This window comes from Phyllostomus discolor, chromosome 2 (genome assembly GCF_004126475.2).
Source record: "Phyllostomus discolor isolate MPI-MPIP mPhyDis1 chromosome 2, mPhyDis1.pri.v3, whole genome shotgun sequence".
Lineage (NCBI taxonomy): Eukaryota > Metazoa > Chordata > Mammalia > Chiroptera > Phyllostomidae > Phyllostomus > Phyllostomus discolor.
In genome coordinates, this window is record NC_040904.2 from 45658122 (window position 1) to 45675837 (window position 17716).

At 41.5% G+C, this 17716-nt stretch overlaps 1 protein-coding gene across 7 annotated transcripts in view; it reads right to left on the reverse strand.

Annotated features, from left to right (window-relative positions):
• The window catches only part of IGF2BP2 (insulin like growth factor 2 mRNA binding protein 2), a 155220-nt gene extending 137859 nt beyond the window's left edge, over positions 1-17361 (reverse strand). For 6 of the 7 annotated variants that reach the window (XM_036017806.1, XM_028504845.2, XM_028504841.2 and 3 more), the window contains exons 1-2: positions 17093-17361; positions 15492-15552 (exon numbers count right to left, since the gene is read on the reverse strand). In XM_036017806.1, the coding sequence (XP_035873699.1) occupies positions 15492-15552; positions 17093-17270 (239 nt within the window). In that variant the 5' untranslated portion in view covers positions 17271-17361. Of the gene's footprint in view, positions 1-15491; positions 15553-16053; positions 16150-17092 lie in introns of those variants that run through there. The other variant, XM_036017807.1, reaches the window with a different exon arrangement.
• Positions 17362-17716: the final 355 nt, after the last annotated feature.

Below are 17716 nucleotides of genomic sequence, written 5' to 3' on the forward strand. Positions count from 1 at the left end.
ATGTAAGTAAGTAAGCACTGAGATTCAAAAAAAACTTAAAGACATGACTATTAAAATACTGTATTTGACTGAAGTCAAAGTAATTTAGGACATTCTATAGGCAAAAAGTCAATAGGTTTGTAAGAGTTTGGCAAAATGCTCGTACAGAATGAATCACTCAACATCAACATGGATATGCCTAACATCGAAAACTACAAAATGCTATCAAATTTCTTCAATAAATAAATGTATAATAAAGGTGTGAGGTCCTGATGTTTTTACATTTTTTTAAATATTTTATTTATATATTTTTTAGAGAGGGAAGGGAGGGAGATAGAGAGAGAGAGAGAAACAGCAATGTGTGGTTGCTGGGGGTTATGGCCTGCAACCCAGGAATGTACCCTGGCTGGGAATCGAACCTGGGACACTTTGGTTCCCAGCCCGCGCTCAATCCACTGAGCTACGCCAGCCAGGGCTGTTTTTACATTTTTAATAGGGGAAAAATTCACCTTGTTTGATATCAAAGTGACACTGCATTTTGCCTGAGAAAGATTTACTAAATAGCATATTTCTTAGAAAACCAGTGACTTTAAAGAAGAGTAAATATATTCTCCTCTTGTAGACCATTGCTAACCACAGTGTGGCACAATTCTGGAGAAATCAGACCTCACCCAGTTACAAAAATAGCCAAAAGGACTCTTGCTGCTGGCAGAAAAGTGACAAATGTCTTTATTGATACAACAAGAGCAATCTCCTAAGTTTTTCATTAGACATTAAAAAACCCAGCTCTTTCAGATAAGGCTCAAAGGCAAAAAATTTAACTGTGTTTTATAAAAGGGGAAGGAACTGAAATCATTCTTTAGGGGAAAGAACAGAAAGAGGTGAACAAGAAAAATAAAAATGGAACTCAGGTTAAACGCCAACTACGCAACGCTATCGAAGGACTTCCAGCAATCTGGGCTTCAGTTCCCTAATCTACGCATGAGGACAGCAGTACCTGCACTCCTCACCCTATAAGGGGCTGTGAAAATTAAATACGGTTTATAGAAGGATTTGGTAATCCGTAATTGTTATTACTATTGTTTTATGAGGAATTCCAGTTTTACTCCAAATGGGCTGATCATAAATATTAATTGAAGGAGATTATTCTTTTCAGTAGAAGCCCCAAATCAACCAAGTCTCTGGTCTGCAGACTTTTCCTGATTGACTTAAACCCTAGATGGCTCCCAATGATTCCCATCCTCCTGATACTCACCTTTTGACTAATCCCTTCCCAGTGAATGTCTCATGGCTAAGAAACAAAATAGGGCCAATGTGCAACTCAGTGACCAGGTCGTACAAGGCACAGCGGTGTCACACTCGCTGGGATTCTGTGCTCGGGGATGCCTGCTGTCACGCTGTGGGCAGACCTATGGCGAAGCCCAAGTGTGAGGCGCTGGGACCTCCAGCCAACAGCCAGAGAGAGAAACTGAGGCCTGCCAATAACCACCTGAGCGAGCTGGGTAACAGATCTCCCAGCCCCAGCTGAGCCTTCAGAGGACCGCAGTCCCAGATGGCGACCTGACTGCAATGTCGTAAAAGATGGTGAGCTAGAACAACCTGGCTAAACTACTGCCACGTTCCTGACCCTCAGGAAAAGTGCGAGATAATGAAGGTTTGTTGTTTTAAATGGCTAAGTTTGGGGTAGGTTACTCTGTAGCAACAGATTACTAACATAAAACATTTGACAGCACCTTGCTTTGCAATTAGCATGTAAGATCAGCCACATTTCCTTGGTTATAAAACATCCATTGGTCAATCCTGTCATTTTTACACTTGTATTTCTTTTTATAGTAACTACCAATGCTGTCTGCTTAAACTGGTCATATTTAATTTACTATGTAAAAAAAAACCCCACACCTTGAGTCTGATTCTTGTAGCCACCCATTATCTTGCATTAGGGATAGCTGTTTTTGTTTATTTCAATAGGTTTTTCTGCTGTAGTTCCCAGATTTTTCATGCAATTTGGGTTATGGAAAGAAATATCTAAAGGGAAAATTATATTTTCACATAATCATACTGAATCTAATGATCAGATTAACCTACTAAGATTAACCTACCCTTACATTTTTAAAAATGACTGATTTACAAAACCTGTTCTGGTTCCACCAAATTTGAATCTCTGCTTTCCAAGCTCACTTTGCAGTCCCGTGCAACTGCTCTTTGCAGCTCAGCTCATGTTTTAAAGAACCTTCATCCCCAATATGCCCATGAAGGTTTTATTCCACTTAGGCCAAAGATTTAGTGAAAGGTTTGAAAAAACCCATCCATAAAGGAGCCAAATCTTTGAACTAGTATTCTTCCCACCACCTGCCCCATTTGAAAATAAAAAAGAAAAGAGAAAAAGAGGGAAAGAAATAAAAGTAAATTATGAAGACCTTATTATGACTTTAATTTTAATTCGTCCAAAAATACTTAATGAACAGCTATGTCTACTATTCAAGGCACCCAAAGAAAGAGCTGGCTACTCTGTGGAACTGACAACCATTTAGATCCACCACAGACAGATCTAAAGGGGGAACCAACAGAAAACCGGGATCCCTCCGCTCCCATGCGCCACTCGACTGTGCCTTTCCAGAGACGACTTGCTAGCTTTCCCGTCTTGCAGGCACGTGCTCACAGCAGTTACTAATGAACTATTTCATTCTGCATGTTAAGCTACAGGACAAAGAGCTGAATTTTTAAAATGCTAATTCCAACTGTCAGAGTTTTGTTTTTTTTTAAAGATCTGAGGCAACTGGCAGTTTTCATTTATTTTGGCCTTACTAAGCATTTACTGAACCCAAAAGCCAAGAAATGAAATCTGTATGTCCTTCAATTTCCTCAACTTAAATACAGAAAAAGTACAATGGCCAAAACACTTTCCGAACATGTTTAAAAAGCAGTTTTTCACCACTGAATTTCCCACCAAGTATACTCCATGCTTTTAAGACTACCTGCCTTATATCATATGTTGATTTACAGGCAGAACTTCAAGTTCTTAGTTTTAAAAAAATGTTTGCTGGACATATGAGAATCCTATTTTCTTAGGAAATGGTTTAAAAATTATCTATAGTTGTTGGCCCAGGGTTTAACTGGAGAAGGTGTAATCCACACCTGTGAAAACAGAGGCTTACTTTTTTCTCACAAACACACACCACGAAATACTAATACTAGACACAAACTTTTAAGATTGGCGCATATTCAGTAAACGTACATTCTATTTTACAAAAGAATTTCAGATAGCGGAATATAACAAAAACACAGTAAGATCGTTACATGGAGATGAAACTACAGGGCACTCTAGAATGGAGAAAATAATTATTCCAGAAAACTAGACCAAGGATAGTTGCTGCAACTGAGACCTGATTTTAATTCTGAGCTCCTGAAAAGCTATCATAACTAGATAAGAGACACACTAGTTTATCCAGTTTATCGAGGACGTCTCCCTCTCGCTCAGAGATAAGCCTTAAGCGAAGAGATACTAAACAAAATGGAAAGTACCTTCAACAGGTATTTTGTAGAAGACGCACTCCTCTGTGGCAGAGCCTGGAAACTGGAAACCCACGGGCCGATTCAACCCATCTTCTTTGGCATTCACAGGTTCCCTAAAATTTTCTGAATTGTTGCCAATATTTAACATAAGAACTCTGAGTTTTGGTTTCTCTTGAAAAATCATATTTGGGAACACTGACCCTACATTTCCACCTGGCAATAGCTGGCTGGCGCTGACTGACAGCTACCCCGTGCTGTATTCCACAGAACGCCCTCACCACCACTCATGCAATCTGCAGGCACCTAAGTGTGGACCCCTGTAAATACATGGTGGTCTCTTACAACAGTCTGACTACAGAATGTGGGCCCACAACATGAAATCATCAGTCTCTGAGGACCAGCCTGCAGGAAGCTAGAGCGGAGTGCACAGGAGCATGGAGCAGAGCTAAGAGGGGACATTCATTCCTTTTCTCTCCCCCACCCCCCCACCTCCTTCCATCCCTCCTTCTATATCAGAACCACCCAAGAGACTCTTTAAACAATACAGAAGCCAAAGTCTAAGGAATTTAAGGACTGGCCCCAAGAGTCCTTGGGCACAGGTTGGGAAATAACTGATACATTTCTGAACAAGACTCATGCACATGGGACTGACTGATACTGAACAACTCTGTGTTACAGTATCACGGCTCACATCCCTGCTGATGTGTTGGGCATCCATAATAACCAGTTGAAAATACAGGGTCCAGCAGACATAACACCTGCTTGAATGTGGTTGGTAGGGTAATAATATGGGTGTTACAATTTATAGTTTTAATTTGAACGTTTCACCTAAAATGTCATATGGTGTGCTTGAGTGTGATAGTGTTATGTTACAGAATTACATACTTATGATTTCGTAACAAAAGATTTTGCAATAAAAAAGAGAGGCTTTATTTGTGCCAGACCCTGTATTTTGAAGATTCCCCCCTGTAAAACCCCAACAGAGGTCCCATCGCTCTACAAAGGCAGTTGACTCAATGGCTCTGGCAAGAGCTGGAGTACGATCACAGGCCAAGGAGTTCCCTGGAAAGTTCCTGAGGGACAAATATTCTGTGCTGTTGGTTGTAGAAAAATCCATAGATTTAGTGGTCTGGCATGCAGTTAGCAAAGCAAACGTGTGTTACTAAAGCAAAAAGTCACAGGAGATGGAAGGCCATTCGAAGGAAGTAGATTCAGGAGTAACAGAGGCGGGGTCTAAAGAGCGAGTTTTAAATCTGTGAAAATGACCAGGGAGTGGACTCAAGGCCTAGAATTATCTACTTTAGGAGTAATAGTTTCAAACTGTTTTTCAAAGCAGCAAACCCCAAATCCTAGACCAAACTCCAATATATAAAACAGCAATGAATGAATGCAGCTGTCTCCTGACCAAAAGGTGGATAAGAAGCCAGGATCTCCTGGGTAGACAGCGTCCACTCTCTCCCCATAAATCTGGCATCTCCTCAGAATCCTCAGGCTTTGTGGAACATATTGTTAAGAGCAGTGCCACAGAAAATAAAAGATAGAAGTTGGGCCTAGAAATTTTTAAGGCAGATATCAACACCTTGACTATAATTGTTATATATGAACTAAAGCCAGAAAACATTTTTAGTATCAAAATTATTGTTTTGAAATCACTGCTGAAGTAGACACCATTAATACAAACCATTAATACAAAAATCAATGAACCAAAGAGCTAACTCTTCACTGGCAAACCTCTTAAGATGTAGAAAGAATTATATTAGAACCAACCACCTGTTCCCAGCCTTTAATAACCCTTAAAACAAAGCCCACTTTAAATGTATATCCCTTATAAAACTAAATCCCTGACATCATTTCAAATAATTCAGCCACCGAAACCTTTGTCATCTCAAATATTTTATGGGGGGAAAAAAGTAAATTTAAAAGATGCTAACTAAAAAATTTAAAGAATATTAATCAACTAGTAGTTTGTTCTTTATTCCTTAAAGGGGAGACTAAGTCCGACATTTTTAAATATCTGAGCTTAAAACTTGGCTTCTAAAGAGCCTTGAGTTCATCTTTAACAAAGACACAACTCAGCAAGTTCCAAAAAGCTGAGTTTACAAATTCAGTGTCCATGATTTGAAGACATCACTATCCGTTTGAAAAGAAAGGGGAAAGAGTACAGCTGGATCCAGGAGAAAGAGGCCAGATTATTTACACATCCACCAATTTTTTTTCCTATCCTTCAATGATTAAAAAAAAAAAAAAAGAAAAAGATTTGTTTTCCCGTCAACAAAGAATAAATACAAATTGCACTGCAGGGGGGAGACAAAGGCCCTTCAGCACTGGGAAAATCCTTCCAAAATTTCCAATCATTCACAAAAACCTACAAAGTTCGACCCCACAACCAGTAAGGAGCGCATGTCTGCTTCCCATGCTGAGTGTGTGTACGCCACAGAACCCATACATTCCAACACATTGAGCAAGCACACACAAGCCTCCCGCTTCCCCAAACCCAGCCAGCGAGGGGGCACGGGGCGGAGGCAGGCCTGCACACCAGGCACCTTCCATCCCTGCCCCACCACCATCCAACTACAAAGGGGAAGGAGAATAACAGAGAGGGGAAGTGGCCAGTGTGGGGGCCTCATAGAAAGAAATGCAAAACCTTTTGTGGGGCAGGCCAGCCACATACTCCTGGAGTTTTTACACATCAAAGAAAAGAACAACTTGTGTGCGATTCCCAGTCCTGCTGCCACTACTGGAATCCCTGACAGGCTTCCACATACCATCAGCGAGTACCAGTCTTTCCCATGTGCTCTGGAATGAGAGAGAGAATGCACGAGCTGCATGCGAAATCCAGTCATTCACCTACGCTTCTACGGACGCCTGCCTCCTTCCCTCCTTTCCCTTCCCCTTCCCCTTCCCCCTCCCCCTCCCTCCTTCTCTCCATCCCTTCTTCCTTCCTTCCTTTCCTTTCTTCCTTCCTTAATAATTGAAGAGGCTAAACTGAATTTTTTTCAGTGTGAAACTGTTTCATCATCTACCCTGACTCAAAAAAGATGCATAAACATTTTACTCCAAAACCTTATCCATATAATAAAGGAAAACATCCATTTTCAAAAATGCATTATTAAAACCACAAAGACCAGGAGGGACTAAAGTGAAAGGTCTCCTTGATATACATACAAACTAAACAGCCTATCCTCAGATGAGCTTTGCAAATTATCATCCATTTCATGAATTGGTTGGAGGTTAACCTGTCCACAAAATCGCCATTCATATCCATACTTTTTCCTTGGTTTTCTGAAGAGAAAGAGTGAAGATATAATGTGGTAACAAGGGTGTCTTTTCTGATAATATTTTAAACTCTATTAGAGGTTCTTGACTGAGAAAAGCCATTAATTTTAAACTCTTAATAAATTTCATAAAATTATTTTCTTACTAAAAAAGCACCACCTCTATACTTAGAAGCAAACTCTTGTATAACTCATTTCACTGGTCATATTGTATCTTAAATCCTATTTACTAATTAAAAAGTCATGAATGCACTGTTAAGTATTATGTCAAAAAGAACATATAAATCTTTTTACTTTGTGTTGTCACTAACTTTTTAATGTGTCAAAAAGATTTTTAATTTTCTAATGTCAATAAGATGAACCACTTTATTAAAGGTAATTTGCAAGAATCCCTTATTTTCCTTCTCTAAATCCTAGTCATTTTTAAAATACACAGATAAAAATGAAAGCATGTCAGATTTTGTGCATCATTCTGTGTCCTAAACAAAAAGGCTTTTAGTGTTTGTTTGTTTTTTTCCCCCAGGAGTTAAAAAAATATCTGGGCCAGCCCTGGCTGGTGTGGCTCAGTGGATTGAGCGCAGGCTGCGAACCAAAGCATCGCAGGTTTGATTCCCAGTCAGGGTGCATGCCTGGGTTGCAGGCCATGGCCCCCAGCAAGCGCACATTGATGTTTCTCTGTTTTTCTCTCTCTCTCTCTCTCTCCCCCCCTCCCTTCCCTCTCTAAAAATAAGTAAATAAAATCTTAAAAAAAAAAATCTGGGCCAAAAGCACAAATACAGACACTACCCCAATACTGCATATGTATATATGTTGTTATACTTAGCTTCAGCCACAATGATTTTTTAAAAACATCTTATCTTTATACAACTACTACTTCTTCTTCTATAGTACTACTTCAAGAAAGCCTCTTCGAACTATGACCAGCACTTTTAGTTGTCTTCCCATTACACTACATTAAAAATACACTAAACTTCAGTGTCTTATCTTCTTCTGCATATCAGTAGTATATATGTAAGTTTCATCTCTTATTGGAGTTAGGAAAAATACACAAAGTTACTCTATGTACAGACTAGCAAACTTCCTCCTTCACTGCTAGGGTGCTGCTACTGGATTCGAATTAGGTGGACAGCCAGAGGAATACGACCACTGCTTCTCAAAAGCAGGTTTGGTCAGGTGGAAGAAGCGGCTTTGGAGTTTGAAGCTTCACAGTCCTATTTGTAAAAGGGACGAAATACAGGTCTCTCCAGGCTGTTGTGAGACTAAAATATGTAGCAGGCCTAGTGCAGTGCCCACTACACCAGTCACCCTTCTTCCTTTTCCCCATCTTCTGAGTCAGAGTTCCCCAGAACATGCAATACCCCACTCCGAACTGCAGGGACTTAAAGAAATGGAAATGCCTGGGGCACTGGAAATAATCTTCTTTCACCTATTTTTTTTTCCTTGATAATTCCTTCCTCCCTCCCCTCACCACTACCATAAACAGGAGTGTACACCAAAGTTAAAGGAAACAGGAGGATAAATACAGAAAAAGTTTACAGTTAAGGGGAAATGGAATGTACTTCACATGCTATATTATTTACTATATGTTTTGGAGTGATCCCCTCATTAATGAGGAACTCTGAGAAAACGTCATGGATGCCATCCTGTCTATACCTATCCCAGCTGTCGCCACAGGAGAGGCCAAAGGCTGCATTCTATCCGGACAGTGAAGCAGAGAGAGACACCAAATCTAGAGAAGACTTGGTAGCCTCCGGGAAAACACTTAAACCAAACACAGTTCTGCCCTCCGGCAATGGGCTGCCTGAAACCTCTGCAGAACCCACCCTCAACTTTCATTTACCACATGGCTCTTTCATTTACCAGCACTACCTGGGTGATCTGTGTGACTCAGGCATTGAAAGAAACGCCTTTCTTGGCAATGTCCTGTTTCATAACACAAGGAAAGCAACCCTGAAAACACCAACGTGAGAACAAAGCCCAGCCTGCTTAGCTAGGCACACCCCCAACTTCTGAGGGCAGCCATGGTGATGGGAGCAGGTGATCCTGCTGGTGACTTTTAAGGTACCTCTGTTTCCAGTCACTTATTTCCTAGAAAACTGTAGCAAAGTACAGATCATGCAGACTGACGGAAGAATAAGATCATCGCAAAGGGTCATTCACAAACAAACCTATTTCCACAACTCTTGAATGGTAGGTGCCCTTTGAGTCTTACAACACTTTCAGGTGATTTATTTAATTTAAGGAAAGTTAAATGTAGGTGAAACACGACTGAAACACAGAAGACCAAGTTCCAGCCCTCTCTCTACTACTTAAGTCCATGTGGCCTTAGGCAAGTTATCACATTTCTCTCAGTATGAGTTTCCTCATCGGAAAAAAGGGAAGTAATATTAATTGTCCCATCTTCTTCACATAATTATTATTTGAAATAAATGCAATAATGTGTGAAAAAGATTGGGGCATCATTAGTACTATATAAATAAATGTAAGATGCAGCAGGGACTTAAAAATACATCTACCTCCCTGAGTCGATACTACTGTTTATCCATCAACACATGGAATCATGAAACAACCTTTCTCATCACATTTAGAACAAAAATTAAAAATCCAAACTTCCCCCTAAGGCAAATTCTGCCATGTTTGTACACATTTTTTAATATAATAAGAAAAACTGAAAATATTATTGTTATTGCAATGGTCCCATATGCATCTTCCTGGTCACTAGGTACAGCATTTCTTATAGGTTAAGTATTAGAAAGTCTAAAGCATGTATCAGAACTCTTTATTTTCATAATGGAAAAATTCTAACTAAAGGTTCTTATTTTAAGAAATAAAGTGTAGAACAGATAGATAAATAATCAGGAAATCCAGGAATAAACAAACAAAATGTATCCCAAAACTGCAAGCTTGTTATTCAGTGAGAACCACCGGCTTGTCCATTAAGTGGTGGACAGCTGCTGAGCTTCTGGACTTCACTGACTGCTATTAATGCAAAAGCATCCCTTTTCTCTGGTCGACGTGCTCTACACCTCAGTATGCCAGTAAACTTGAGCCAAACTGAAGAAACAGTTGATACAGTCCCCCTCCTCTTTGGAATCCAAAGCAACAGAATCTTTCTTCGAAAGAAAATAACTTTTCTTCACTATTTTATGGAAAGACCAGACTAAAGTCCATCATCCAAACAGGAAAAGTAAAACCTTAAAAATAATGCTTTGAGCACTCTGCAATTTTGCTGCCCAAAATAGAACCCATACAGTCCATGTCACCAAATGAAAATTACAAGTCTGTAAGCATGAAGTCAAATTATAAAGTAAAAGATTTTTTTTATTTTAATGGTGATAATGGGAGGAAAGACTATTAACTGATGGGCATTTCTTGCTTATTTGCTATTATGTTTCCTTCAATGACAGTGTTTTAAATGACTGCCCAAACTCATTTGAACTTGAATTTAAGTCTAGAAAGGATAAACTTTAACTAATAAATTATTTGGGCATGTTTTATTCAGAATTGTCTCATCCTTCAAATTAAGAAATTAACCATAACTTTCAAGAGATTACGCTTTTCACTAAAAGTTTTAGGAAATTGGTTTTAAAAATTGGCTTAGTCAAACCCCATGCTCTCTTCTTTAACACCAAAAAGAACATTGAAGACACTTTGGTAGTATGTAAATAGAATTTTCAGAAAAATTTTTGAAATGTATTATTTAACTTCTTTAAAATCCTCCAAAGGAGCCATTAATAAATACTATGCTTTTTCTAATGAAGTTGATTTTTCTCAGAGTACTTTTGTTTTGCAAAATAATATATTGCCTTCCCCGGTACAGAATATCTAAATAAAAATGTTCTTTCAAATCTTGAATTTTCTAACACTTAAAAAATGGCTTGGAGATTATCAGAGCCTCCACAGGCTCACATGGCTAACTCTACCAGTGAGAGGGGGACACCCACGCAAGAAGAAGGGAGAGTCCACTTTGCACGGGATGGTGCTCCCAGCAGCAGGCTCACTGAAGGAGCCATCACAGCGCCAGTGCCCTGGCTTCCACGAGGTTAACCTCCCACGAGTTACGAATCACTCAAAACATGCATCACTGGATTTGATTCCCTTTGCCACAAGGTTCAAACACCTATTGATTTTCATTTGCCTTTTCAGGACTAAAATCCAGAGCAGTTGTTGCTCAATTAAAGATTTCCTCCCCTCCCCTCTTGACACCATCTGTCCCCCACAACACACCCCACTGAATCACAGAGATGACACACTTAGCTCAAATAATATCCTCTAACAGCTCTGACCGATTGCTCATCTACTTTTGAGGATTTCATTAGCAGACTTGGAAGAGTGATTCAGCAATCAACAGCAAGTATTTATAAAGTTGAAAAGTATCAAATATGTATAAATAGTTCCTGTAGAAATCGGACTTTCATAGCTTTTGTGACTTTTAATAAATGTACTCAAGTTGTTTTCCTTTTATTCACATTTCAACATTTACATCCCGCAGCTTAAAAATCAGAGCAACCTCCATAAAAATAAACATTTACTCAAAACAACAGCGAAATGTTAATTTGGATATGCAATTAGTTATAAATTTTCTAATGTCTTTTTAAAACCTTTTTCTTCTTTGATAATATATTGTACTTTAGATCATTGTGTATGAAAGGCATTGAACAAATACACTAATCTTCTCATCTTCTCTATATAAATGATAATAACAGGATAACCTAAAAAACAACTCTGAGACCATCCTTTACTGGTCATCTTACACTCAGTCATAACCAGTTAAAAGTAAAAAATAATTACTGCTTTTGAAAATACAATTTGGCAAATGTACTACATACCACCAAATCACCTTTTAGAACTAATGTTTAGGTGTTTAGTCATTGAACACTTTTATAAATTGCTATAAAACAGTTTAAAATTGATATGAATTTGAAAAATTGAAAAATCAGGCAGTATATAAAATCTATTTTTATTTGTAGATTTCAATTGTTTTTAATATTAAACTAAATAACATAAAAACATCAAATAACCAGTCATTTAAAAAACATAAAGTGCAATTTTAAACCTATGATATTACTTGAGTTATCAAGTAATTTTTTTCTTTATTGCTTTCTATTTAACAGTTACCTCTTAAAGGTCACAAAAATGTAATTCTCTCTAATGTTACCTAGACCCACATGAAAAAAATTATTCATCTTTTTTAAAATGGGAAACATCCAACTCAAAGCCAAATCAAAAGTAACCTGACAGTTTGATACAAATTTTACCTTAATATATGGCATATTCATACATGGAACCTATATAATTAAATCCAGCCATTAATGTCTAATTCAACAAATTTTTGATATGGGAGACTACCATGTGATTTTAACCTCTTAAAGTCTTTTCTGTTGCTACAAAATTAAAAATTGATGTAGCAAAAGCCTTTGTTGGAAGGCTTGAGGTTGGGTGGCTTCTTTTTTTCCTTTTTGGTATTTAATTCAACTATACACAATGTAGTACATACAAGCAAAATACAATTGAGATACTGTTTCCTTTAACATTCCTATAGGAGACCAAATTCATTTGCATTGGAGAGAACACAATTACTGATTTTTAAGTCATGAAAGACAAATTCATAGCTTTTTCCTACACTACCTCCCAGTCTTCACACCATCGCAGTGAAGGCACGTCTAGCACCACTCAGTTACTTCCTACAAGTGGGCTGAAATCGCATTTTTCAGAGTTTTGTTTCTCACAGAATCATTCAACTTTAGTTACAAAGCACATTCAGGTTAGAGAATGTCTTAGCTGCAAACAATTTACGCAGTGTGTGTGTGTATGCACGCATGTGTAGGTGCACATATCTACATGCACACAAAACTCAACTCTCATCAGCATCGGAAAAGAAATTTCTCTCAAGGAAATTTCTGTAACTTTCAGCAGGACTTTAAAGACCTTAGTGGTTTGCTCCTTGTTACAAAATCTTTGTTTCATATATACTACCAAGAAATATGGATACAAAAGAGAGATCCAAAGATTTTTATTCAATGGACCCTGAAACCAACTTAGAAAGAGAAATAGATGGTGTGTACATGGCATACATTACAGTAAGTTGGATTTAATAAGCATGAAACACATATGGTGAAAGAAAAAGAGTTTTCTGTTTCTGAGTGACCTGACAAAACAATGGCATGTAGTCTGTCTGCCACAGCAGCACATAGAAAACGATGCTAGAAATCATAAGTTAACAAAAGATCCAATTGGTAGGTAAATGGCACACCAATAATTTCATAACTGAAGATAAAAACATCTCCTCCCAAAGTATCATTAGCTTTAAAAAAATCTATTTGGAATATAGACATTAAAACTGATTCTGGAGAACACAAAGAAATCAGAACCATATAAAGAAAACAAGCACTCAATTGAATGATTATTTAAGTAAGCAAGCAAGAAAGAGAAATTGTTTTCTTCACATTTTCACTTCAACTAACACAAAAACCACATATAGAACTGACTTCACACTGACAAATTTACTCCTAACTTGTTAATTTTCATTGAAATGCAACAAATGAGCACCCAAACAGCCACCCTACAACATAAAAGCTTTGGTTTCACATGCCACAGCACCCTGATTTCTGAGAGCCAGCACGGTGGCAGTGCCCTCCCTGTGCGTGAGGACACGAAGCTGCCTCATCCCAGGGGTCTGGGCTCTCAGTACATACCACCAGGCACTAGCTCTCTCTCCCTTCTTAGCCTGCAGTGCAAGTAACTAATTTCTGCATTTTAAACTAATAAAGGAAAGGGAAAAAAAGATTAGAACCATCCAATCAGAAATGATGTAACCCCCTACAGCAACAGCTTATGCATACATTTGGCATGTCAGACATCTTCCTCACAGTGAATCATGCACAGAGCACTGTAATCTGCCTCCTAGGTATTTCATGTCGCCCACATGTTCAAAGAAGTCCTGTGCTATCAGGGCTGTATAGGTCCTAGATTGCTCTTTATTTAATTCACACTGAAAACTTGGGATATGCTCTTAAGTCTGACCTCTTCTAAAAAGACCACAAAATTATTTAAATGACACTACAGCTAACAAATAACGTCTGTCTTTTGAATGAAAAAGTAGTATGTTTGTGTGAAGTTGTAAGAGATGTTAGTAACTTTAGATAAACCAGTATTTCACTTATAGTGTAACGTGAAATCAGACACCAACTCACAAAAGTTAAAGCAGCAGTGAGTTTTACTAATTATAACCCCCCAAAAGGACTCAGAACAGCTATAGAGTCAACAGAATTAGGCATTTACAGAAACATAGCTCATCAAATATTTGGGGGTGGTTTTTTTCAAACTTTGTTAAATATATTCAAATTTTCAAGTGTTGTCCAATTAATAATTTAAATTTAAAACAAATACTTCAGATATCAGAAACCTACAACCTGAATTTCTCAAGCAAAAGAAAATATTTAAAGTATGCAAATTTAGAATACTTAATTGAAAGACGAATCAGTTACAATTACATCTTTTCCTAGAGAGAACTAACTTAATACTGCACGTGAAACTGCAAATCATAACTTTTACCTCTTTTTAAAAAGATATTAAGTTTTCTGATATGCCACAGAATCATTTGCAAACAAAAGATATTCTGTTGCTTCCTTCTGATAAAACATATCCACAAATGTGCACACCATTTTTAAAAACCTTTTAATAAAACACTTAAGTATTTATTAAATTTAGATAGTTTGTTTTAAAATCTATCCAAACCCTGGCAAAAAAATCATGTAAATGGTTTTTCTGGGTGTCAGATTTTAAAGGTGGTAAATCAAAGGCTTCACTGAGTCTCTCTTCACTTCAGCTACTTCATGATTAATGGTGAAGAAATGTAAGTGACTGGGATAGGAACTAAGTTACAACACATAGGAGGAAAAAAAATATCTAGAATGAGTAATAAAGGGCCCAAATTTAAAGTCCACAGTAAACTTTAAAACAAAGATGTTCTCCTTCATTCTCTCCTCATGGACAGATATTTCTCATGTAAGCAAATCACAGGAGATTTCCAACCTCCACAAACGTTTTTACTCCTTCATTAACAACAGTGCACTTAAATATAACTATAGATTTCACGGTGATATTTGTTTAGCCTCAAACACATCTTAAAAGCAACAGCAGCAACAACAAAACGCTCAGAAGCAATGTTCAGCAGTCTCAGCGGCTACAAAAGTCTGGCTTTAACTGCCATCCAATCCAAACAAGCCTCTTTCTTTTGAGTGCTATGCAAAATATTGACCCCTTACTAAATTATTGTATTATTCAACATTAAGCTATCTAAAAAAAGAAAACTAATTAATCGCGAAGTTTAGTTAAGCAATTTAGCTGACACAGTAAATATTTACTCTCAACATCTCACAGGAAGTCTTGACAGGCGTGCGTTGCCATTGTGCTGGGGGTAGGGGTGGGAGGCAGGTTTTGATAAACAAGTGAAACAGCCCCTGCGAATTTAACACAGACAGCACTCGACCCCCCCCCACCCCCACCCCAATAAGGCACCAGATTATTTTCCAAAGCCAGTAAACACCTTATATAATGAAAGTAAAAATATATATATGTAATTTCTAAACTATGTTATCTCCACTAACAAAACAAACAGAAGCCTTTTTACAAAACTACAAAAGCACATTTTTAAAAACTTGAGTGTATTATTTTACTTATACGTAAACCCAATCACAAAATAACTAAGCAAAATATATTTACCTGAGCTTTTTAGAGACTGAGTAATCAACTTCCATGATTTTCCCATGCAATTCCACTTTACCTTTAAAACAGAAATTAAAGCACTCAGAACCTTCGCGGTGTGAAACCAGCGGGGGTCGAGCAGGGGCAGGCACTGAACTCCACGCTCGGGCTCCGCCTTCGGGAGTCCTCAAGGGGTCTCCTACCCGGCTCCAGCTGGGCAAACTTGGTTCCCAGTGGGAAGAAACACAGGAGTCTCGAGTCTCGGGCGAAGTAGGAAAGAAAGGGTGTGAGCCCGGACCCGACCCCAGGTAGAGCTGTGGGTGGCATTACCGGAAAAACAAATTTAATAAAGAGCGGCGCCAATTTGAAAGGATGAGCTCATTTGAAACTCAAGCTGCAGGGCTGGCGCGGCCCCGCTTCTTTCGGCCCCCCACCGCTCCATTCCGCTAACCCGGGTCCCGAAGCCTCCGCTGCTCTCCCCTCCCAGCCCTCTCCTCCCCGTAGCCCCTAGAAGACGCGCAGAAGCCCCCTGGGGTTCGCCACTGCAAGAACCTAGTCCCCGCCGGCTTCTGGGTGTCACCTTGGCCTCGCCACCGCCCCGCCCCCACTCCGCAAGCCGGTGGGGAAGGGGCTCCGGCCGGAGTTCCGGGGGTGCAGGCTCGTGGTCTGGGGGCGAGCGCGGCTCCAGGCGGTGCGTGTACGAGAGGGAGAGTTGGTGAGTGCGCGCGCGCGCGCGCGGGTGTGTGTGTCGCTCTCCGTCTCCCGTCTGGGCTCCAGCGCGCTCGCGGGGCCCCCCGGTCTCCTCTTTCCCGGTTCTCAGCCCGGGCCCCCACCGAGTTGAGACAGGGCACCTCGTAAAAAGGTGCTTCTGGCCGAGCGGGAGGCGGGGGGACAGGCGGCGGAAAGCCCCCAGCCTCGAGTTCTTCTCAATAAAATCGGACAAAAAATTCAGAGAAAAATAGGAGCGCTTGAGAGACGAGCGAGAAGGAACTGAGGTTCGGGAGAGAACCGAGAGAGATGTGCCGTCGTACAGGGGATGGGGTTTGGGGAGCCTCGAAACCTCGGAGGGGGACACCAGGGTGGCGCCGAGGGGGTGCCGAAAGTGGGGGACCGCGGGACTAGGTGGGGAGGGGGCTCGAAAGGAGAGTGCGGCTCTGGGGACGCCAGAGGGCGAGAGGTCCTGGGCACGAGGCACGGTAAGGGATAAGGTCTGATCAAGCGAGGAGACGTACGATCTGGGGGTCCCTGACAAAGGGGGTAACGGGAAGGTCAATGAAGAGGGGGGACGGGGCTCTCTAAAGATGGGGGGTGGGGGAACTCTGGGGAGCAGCTCGGAGAGCCAGGGGAACGAGGGTGCTCCCAGAGAGCAAGCGAGCCTCAGGGACCCTCGGAGCCGCACAGGGGTCGCCCTCGGGCTGCGGCTCGGAGGGCAAGGGGTGAGTCCGGAGCTGTGGGGGGAGGGGAGCGGCGGTCAGAGTTGAGGGTCTGGTGCGTGGAAGTGAGCATGCGGGCGCGGGAGCCCCCGCCGGGCGCCGCCCGCCGGGCTCGGCCTCCCTCCGGGCGCCGTCCCGGCCTGAGCAGGGAGAGGCGGGGGGAGGGGGACAGCACCGAGTGCTCACCCGAGAGGGTCTCTATGGCGCGGATGGCCCAGTTCTGGTCGGGGTAGTCTACGAAGGCGTAGCCGGACTTGAGCAGGACCTGTCCCGCCAGGGGCAGCTTCCTGTCCCCGAAGAGCTGCCGGAGGTCGTCGGCGGTGACGGCGGGGCTCAGGTTCCCGATGTAAAGCTTGTTCATCATCCGTGTCTTCCCCGAGAGCCCGCGGCTCCCCCGGCCCGGTACCCGGCGCTCCTCGCCTCCGCCGCTGCCCTCGTCTCTCCTCCTCCTCCTCCGCCCCCCCCTCCCCGCCCTCCGCCCGCCCGCCACCCACCCCCACCCTCAGCCTGGCTCCCCCCACCGCGGCCGCCCGGCCCGCCCGGGGGCAGAGGCATAGGCGGAGGCGGGGACTCAGCGCGGCTCCCTCCTCGGGGCAGAGTCCCGGGCCGGGCGGCGGTGCGCGGACAAAGCGCTCTCTCTGCCTCCCTCTCTCTCCCTCTCTAGGCGGTGGCGGGAGGAGGAGCAGCGGCGGGCGGCGGCAGCGCACCCCGCTCGTGTCTGTGTGAGAGTTTGTACCGGCGTGTGCGCAGCTGAGAGTGAGCGAGCGAGCGCCCCCTCCCCGCCCCGCGCTGTGCGCCCCTAGCCTCGCG